This window comes from Gekko japonicus, unplaced genomic scaffold, assembly GCF_001447785.1.
Source record: "Gekko japonicus isolate JY-2015 unplaced genomic scaffold, Gekko_japonicus_V1.1 scaffold821, whole genome shotgun sequence".
NCBI classification, from domain to species: Eukaryota; Metazoa; Chordata; class Lepidosauria; order Squamata; family Gekkonidae; genus Gekko; species Gekko japonicus.
Genome location: NW_015160235.1, coordinates 40,860 through 48,720, shown reverse-complemented (window position 1 = coordinate 48,720; position 7,861 = coordinate 40,860). Strand labels below are relative to the sequence as shown.

Genomic DNA, 7,861 nt, shown 5'->3' with positions numbered 1-7,861 from the left:
GTGTGTAGCAAAGATCTGTTTGCTTCGCCCTGGGGAGGACTTGTAATGTTACTACAATGAAATGCCATGAAATTTAGCTCAGCATTCTGCCGCAGGCCTGAACCACGTTAAATTGCCGTCCAAGAGGAATATTGCTGATGTACCTCATGCACATACTAGTGTATTGCTTTGTCTGCTGAATGAGCACTGAGGTGGCTTTCGTTGGCAGGCCATGTTGAGAAAAGGAGTTTGACTGTACAAATTCATATTGCTGCTCCAAAATGGCTTACCCATGGGTCTAATTTCTAGCCATGGCTGTAAAATGATTCACTCCAAATACATATATCAATTGAATCCTCTGATCCCAAGAAGCAACCTCTATTGGGACAAAAGCTTTTAAATAAATTGTATTGTTTACAGGAAAAGATTGCAGGAACATCTTGATTCAATAGGCTTACCTATACCACCCAGGTCTTTGGAAGAAGATTTGGACATTGGTGGGCTTGGTAAGGAGAAGAATGTATCCCTGCTTCTTGTCCAATGTTTTAATTATTCCCTCTGTGTTTTGTATGCTATTTAGCTCTGGTTTTAATTGTTTTAATGATGTGGTTTTTGTTGGTCTTAATGGTTTTAAATTGTGATTTTATTACATATATTTTAATCTGTTAACTGCTTTGGTGGCCCTTTTGAAGGCAGAAAGGTGGGGTACAAAGTCCGTAAAATAAGAATTATAACCTGCCTCTGAGTCTCCCAAGAAACCTGGCTGGCCATTGTTGGAATCAGAATACTGGACCAGTTGGCCCTTGGTCTGTTTCAGGAAGTACATTCTTATGCATGGCTCATACAGCTCTCCGTGAAACTGAAGGATTCAGTCGTTTATTACCTTATTTTACTAGCTCAGAAGCAGTCCTCTACTGAGTCAGACCACTGGTCTCACAAGGCCATTGTTACCGACTTCGACAGCAGGTCTCTGAGGTCTCACATAGACGTTTTTCATGTCACCTGCTTTTTGATCCTTTTCAGGGCTTTTTTTGTAGAAAAAACCCAGCAGGAACTCATTAGCATAATAGGCCACACCCAACAGCAGGAACTCATTAGCATATTAGGCCACACCCATGACAGCACAGCTCATTGGCATATGAAGCCACACCCCCACGTGTTACCAGAAGTGTGGTCATCCAGCCACACCCACCTTTTGCTTCTTATTCTGTTTACCTTGTTTGTTGTCAAAACCCAGGGCCTTTTTTTGGAGCAGGAACTCCTTTGCATGTTAGGCCACACACCCCTAATGTAGCCAATCCTAATGATTTCCTGCTGTTGGGTGTGGCCTGTTATGCTAATGAGTTCCTGATGGGCGTGGCCAACTCGGGAGCCAGCCAGAACTCCGTTCCTGTGCGTTCCTGCCCAAAAATGAACCCTGATCCTTTTAATTGGGGCTTGAACCTGGGACCTTCTTCACGCAAAGTGGTTGTTCTACCACTGAGCCACAGCCGCGCCCCAAGCACGGCTAGAGTTCTGCTTGCCAGCCCCACTGAGTTGAGAGAAGCCACCTTTGGAAAAAGTTTCCCTTCCTTCATGGCAAGCAGGCAGCAGGCTGTGAGGTAACAGCCATAATTCACTGCTGAAGAGAGGGCCAAGTGCCTGCTGTAATTGCAATGTTGTGCTGTTTTTTTTTAAAGATTCCAGTTGGTGGTTCTGATTAAAGGACACAACTGTGAATTGTGTATTGCCCTTGTTATCTTCATTGATGGAAATCTCTATGTTGCATATGTCATGTGTCAAAATGTATTTTAAAGCTTACATAATACATTGCGTGTAAACAATAGGCTCTTCATTCAGGCCAGCTTGTACACAATCACTTTGCCCCCATCCTGTCGTTTTATTTTCTATTATTGTTAATAACCGCGAATTGCACATCAAAAATACATTATCCCCAAATGCAGTTATTAGAGCAGCAGAAAAACAGGTCATTCTGGGAGTCAACTGGTGCAGATTTGCTGCCCTCTAGTGGACTGTGGAAGAAAAAGGAAACAGAAAGTCTTCAAAACTGCAAGAACTCCGGAGGCGTGCAGGATGTATCCCGTTCATTCCTCATCATTCCCTTCCCACTATACTGCACCACCTTATTCACCAGCCAAGTGGATCCACTGACAGTCCAGCAACTAGAGAGAGCAATCTAATAATTTCCCAAGCCTTTTTAGTTTGTAACTGTTAGAATGGGATATGAGGTCCTTCAGTCATACGGCCCAATTTGTTTCTTACAAGTCACTTTGGATTATTTGAATGAAGGTTTTAATTTTTTCATTTCATCACTACACCTTCTGCACCTTTCTTGCACGATACGTCACAAGGGAATGAATGCTGCAGTGTCCCGGTCTGGCCCTGATCTTTAATCTATCACTAGTATGCGGTGGCTCAAGTGGTTAAGACGCTGAACTGCAGGCTGTGGAAGGTCAGTAGTTCAGCGGTTCGAGACCTGGGTTGCCGCATGACGGAGTGAGCTCCCGTCTCCGGTTCCAGCTCCTGCCAACCTAGCAGTTCGAAAGCAAGAAATTGCAAGTAGATAAATAGGTACCACTTCGGTGGGAAGGTAACAGCGTTCCGTGCGCCTTGGTGCTTAGTCATGCCGGCCACATGACCACGGAAACGTCTTCAGACAGCGCTGGCTCTTCGGCTTTGAAACGAAGATGAGCACCGCAACCCTAGAGTCGGATTCGACTGGCTTTCGAGCAAGGGAACCCTTTACCTTTAGTCAACAAAGCTGCTGCATCAGGTGCTTCCAGATCATCTCCTATAACCAAGTTATGCATCTAGACAGGTTTCTTAATAGGTACTTTCTTATGTAAAAGCATTCAGAAGCATAATTGCACGAAGAACAAATGGTTAATTTGTTGCTTTTTAATCCACTTTTTAATTAAAGAGAAACTTTGTTACAGGAAATGAAGACCAGAGATATAGACATAGGCAGCAATCTTTACCGTGGCTCTTTGTAACATCAAACTAGTGAGCGCAGTATACCAGAGTGTGAATATTACTTATTCTTCACCCAAATACTAATTCTCCTTATTTGTAGCCATTGCTTTTGTGAAGCTGTGGCTTGTATTCGAAGGCAATCTATATCATCCATGTTATTGATGTCTTTCATTTCAAAGAGCCCATTGTTAAAGTCCCCAATTCGGTCAAAAAGCAAACATGTTACACCATCATGGGTGTGGATTTTGAATCTACCAGTTTCTACATAACCATAGTGGAGAATGTCCTGGTTAAATTCAGCTGACCCTGTGTAAATCTGGATCTTCTGAGGAACAATTGGGGTTGCAAAAACAATAGTAAAGAAACTCTGTGATGTAATGTTCATACCCCAAAAAACCCCTTTTGCAGGGGGACACACTTTCTCTGGTACATAATCTGCAAATACAAGTATGTTTGTGAGACATGAAGCAGTAGGGAAGTCTCCAAAATCTTGATTGTCTTCTTGAAACTCTGGGTCTTGCAATTCGAATTCCACAGTATGAAATGAAGAAACCCTACCTGTATGCTGGAAAAGAGAAGGCTTGAAGACTATAAGATCTTTTTGATTCTGGGATTGATGGAAAAGTTCAAGAAGCCAGTGCCCAGGCATCTGATCATAGAACATCAAGAGGAACCGGGCCAGTTTAATAAGATCTGAACTATGATAGAGTTTTCCTATGTAGCCCAGACTTGAAAATGATACAGTGGTCCAAGATTTCACCTCATTTTTGACATAATTTTGTATAGTCAATACAAAACTGTTGGCGCAGACTATATCATCTTCTAGCATCAAATAATACCAAGACAGATCGGCACAAAAGTTAAGTAAATAAGCGTAGTCCACGTTTTGTTTGGATCGATACAGAGCTTTCCCCTGAGTATTAAAGAAAACCTCTTTCATGTGACTTAAAGGGGGATAACCAGTTAAAGAGCTTTCTATAACAAGCAGTTGCCCTTCATTCACATGCTCACCAAACTGAGCCTCAATTTCCTTGGCACTTTGCTCATTTAATTTAGAATCATTATTGGCTAGGTATATAACAACTGTTATCAGGTTTAATTCTTCTGGCTTGCAGTGGTTGTAAATGGACTCTAGTGTCCTCAGCAAATAATGTTCTCTCTCTCTCTGGACAGCAGAGATTCCAATGGTCAAGAATTCTAGAAGAGGCAAAAGAAAAAAAAATAAGGCCATGGGTATATTTTTGGATTCACTGACTATGCTCCCATCAGCGGGTGCATTCCAGTTGATCAAACAGGGGATGTTGGATATTGAGCGTCAGGAGTTACAGAGTCTCGCCAACAAAACCTGCTCTCCTCTGAGCTTTGAGGTGCCCCTCACTGTAGGTAGGGTGGCTTCATATTTATCCTCCCTACAAGCGCCACAACTATGCAGAGCTTTCTCTTTAGCCAGATGCAATGCCATGCCATCTGCCATTCTATATGACAGATTCAATAAAACAGCATATGCACTAGACATTGCCCTCGTGAATCTGGATGTGTTGAGACGGTCTTACATGTTTTGTTGCGATGTCACTTTTATGTAAATATACGCTCGAAATATCTAAACTCCACATTGGCCAACATGATGGGTTTTTCAGATTCCCATAAAGTTTACAAACTTTTGAATGATTCCTCCATTGAAGTAACTGAGAAAGTGGCTAAGGTCCTTCAATCCGCCAAGAAAAAGTACAGTTGTAACCTATTATTTTATTCAATGTATTTGTAATACAGTGTCCTACTTGTATACTTTTATAATGACTTTGTTCTACTGATATATGCCAATAAAAGCTGACTTGACTTGACTTGACTAGTAATACTTCGCACCCCTCAAATACTTACCACGTGACCAAAGCCCTTCACATGCATTATTTCAGTAATGCTTAGGATAAAAGAGAATGACTTGACTTGACTTTGTAGGAAAGGTAAAATTCAAGACAGAGACTCCTAGTTCTGATCATATTTGTTATGCTGCACCAGCTCTCATACACGGTCTTGTGGGAGGGCTTCTAATGTCCTGGCCCCAATGGTGGACCTCCTGGTGGCACCTGGTATTTTTGGCCACTGTGTGACAGAGTGTTGGACTAGATGGGCCTTTGGCCTGATCCAACATTGGCGTCTCTTATGTTCTTATGTGATCCACTCCATGCTGGTCTGGTGCAAGCCCTCATCGTCAAGGGGTTTCAGCAGCAGTTAAAGCCCTACCGAACCCCACGCAGAACTGGCCCCCTGCCTGCCGCTTACAACACTCATGTCTGGATTGTGAGAGGCCACCAGCATGACTGCTTGCAGGTATGAAGGGAGCTTGTAAGGACCAAACAACAGGTGATGCTGCAAGTCTCCATCTCCAGAGTGCCCAAGCATCTGCTTTCTTTTAAAACTACAAGGCGCCCGATTTGGACTGGGACTAGGAGGGAGAGCAAAATTTGTTTTCCAAATCTGAAGTGGTCCTGTGAAGCAAGCATACAGGCAAGGTACGGAGTTCTTGTATCTTTACTCCAGTGGAGCAACTTGGATATTTTAGACAGTCTTCTGTGTGAATCTTCACAAAGGAGGGTGTCTGCAGGTGGTCCCATCCCCCTTCCCCTGCCTGCTGTGCTCTGCAAAGCCTCTGCTGAGAATTCAGGCTCTTCCTGAGCAAACTGCCACACACAATGGGGAGATGGGTTGCAATAAGAAGAGGGAATTGGGGAAAGGGCTTCTTCCTCTCACTCTCACTCTCATCTTAAGGAGCAAGCTCTGCTCCACAGTTTCCAACTAATGCCATTTCACCTGAGTTTTGTGTTTAGGCTTGCCAGCACTGCCTTGGCAAATGCCAGGAGATTTTGAGGGCAGTGCAGGGGAGGGCAGAGTTTGGGAAAGGCGCAACATCACTCCAGTTCTTCCATTTCTCCGGAGTGGAGGATTGGGCCTGAGGCCAGGGGTTTACCTGCTGCAGGCAGGAAATGGCAAACCTACTTTTATGGCATACATTTCAGTAATCAAAAACTGTATAATAAGGCCTGTTGAACTGTTTAGGACTTGTTGGGCAAACAAGCGTTCAAAAAATAAAACATATGGAAAATGGTTTAAAGGGAAAAAAGGGTTAGTTCATGTATTTCAACTTAAGCAGATAGATAGCTTGCAGCATAGCCGCTGGATCAGTTGCTTTTTCATTTAGATTACTGTGTTTCATATACATGTTGCTGTAGTCATAATAGCCTGCACTTACTTTTTTTAACTGGAGGATATCCCAAGAGATATTTATATGGAATAGGTAAAGGACCCATCACATTTGCTACAACACTGAAATCTGGATTTCGTGGCATCTTCCGTATAACATTTTCCAGGTTGAATCCTTGAGCATCCTTGAACATAAAACAGTATTGTTTTTACCATTATCAGCATGTACCCTATCCTATAACGTTTTGTCATTTTCTGAATTTTGCAACATTTAAATTGCCCTTCCCATAGACATTCCTCAGTCAAAAAACCTGCAGTGCATATTGCATTTGTTTTGAATGCTTAATATAGTTGTTGCTAAATATAGTTTCTGTGAAGTGCAAATGACTGTGTGGGGAACAGTGTCCACTTGGAGTTACCCACCTGAAATCCAGTTTTCTCTTTTCCTGGACATTGGCATTGCTCTTTGCTTTGCTTCCAAATAATGACAAGCAATATAGTAAGCAGCAGCTCTAGAAGAAAACACGATCTACAGAAAGGTCTCCAGTAGCAAGCCAATGGGATCTTGAAGTTTCTAGTTTTCATTGTAGTTTTTCACTCTGGATCCATTCAAATGGGGGAAACAGGTGTTATTATTCTAAGACAACATTAAAGAAGATAACCATGTTTCCATGTATGTCTGTATACTGTGGCAGGGTGCTTTTTTTGTTAACAGAATCTGTTGAAAACAAAGTGATTCAAAATGCCCAGTGTATTCACAAAATGTGATCTTCCATTCTTTCTGGTATATGGAGTGCAAGCCTATGTGAGACAAAAAGTAGGGATAATAACGTAGCATTGAATTCATGGGGAGGGGTTGTTTTGTTTTGTAGCTAGGACAGAAACTATCCACACCACTTACGAGAGCAAAAGGAACACCTGTCAGCAGTATGGACAGAGGATTGGTCCTGGCATCTCTGTAAGGCCTGGTAGTCATGGACAACTAACCCTGTCTAACAGCAAGGGCCAGATATAGATGTTCAGCTCTATTTCCATGGCAAAGCCAGAGATGTGCTCCTAACAGATACAGAAGGATGCTTACATGCATGGATCTCCTTTTCTTGATCAGGGTGATAGATTTCTGTGGGAATACCCCCCCTAATAAAATGAGTCTGGCTGCTTTTTTATGTGGAAGAGGTTATGATGTGGGGATCGGGGAGGGGTTGCTGGTTGTACAGATATAGGCTCTTTGTCTTTAGTTGGTCTGTCATGGCTAAGCTAAGATTTGCCAGCTGTCCAGTGCTGCTGCTGGAACACCCTAATACATACCCAGTATGTATGTACCCAGCTGTCCAGTGCAAAGCAATTTGCCAGCTGTCCAGTGCTGCTGCTGGAACACCCTAATACACACCCAAAGCTCTTGGAAGGGTCCCTGAAAAGGCCTCGGGCTTGCCCTGAGTAGAAAGCCATGCCAGTCCTATAGTCACGTTTGTCAACAGAGTGATTGAACAGGAAGATCCACAAAAGGTAAGGTTACAGGAAGTGTAGAGTGCACCGATCAGGTATATTATGTGACCTATCAATGATCTTTCAGAGCACACATACACCCCTTGCTCCTTTTACACACATCAGTGTTGTTCTTTAAGGAAATGGTTACAACAGCACTTACTGAACCTTTTTAGGTTTTGGGGCAATCTTCAGCTCAACTGAACAGTCCTCTAGCAATAGTTCA

At 42.8% G+C, this 7,861-nt stretch overlaps 1 protein-coding gene across 1 annotated transcript; it reads right to left on the bottom strand.

The window, feature by feature from the left end:
• Positions 1-3,010: 3,010 nt before the first annotated feature.
• LOC107111720 (alpha-1,3-mannosyl-glycoprotein 4-beta-N-acetylglucosaminyltransferase C-like) lies at positions 3,011-7,126 on the bottom strand. The gene is made up of 3 exons (XM_015412737.1): positions 7,052-7,126; positions 6,200-6,335; positions 3,011-4,149 (listed from the first exon to the last, which is right to left on the bottom strand). Exons 1-3 carry the CDS (start codon positions 7,124-7,126, stop codon positions 3,011-3,013), a joined length of 1,350 nt encoding a protein of 449 aa, XP_015268223.1.
• Positions 7,127-7,861: the final 735 nt, after the last annotated feature.

What these genes read in the sequence shown, in the direction of transcription:
- LOC107111720 (XM_015412737.1), bottom strand. Translation starts at nt 7,126, where the DNA reads ATGACTACCAGGCCTTACAGAGATGCCAGGACCAATCCTCTGTCCATA. An exon ending in CAGGTGTTCCTTTTGCTCTC is followed by an intron (nt 6,336 to 7,051) that starts GTAAGTGGTGTG and finishes TTTATGTTCAAG; the next exon opens with GATGCTCAAGGATTCAACCT. An exon ending in ATATCCTCCAGTTAAAAAAA is followed by an intron (nt 4,150 to 6,199) that starts GTAAGTGCAGGC and finishes TGCCTCTTCTAG; the next exon opens with AATTCTTGACCATTGGAATC.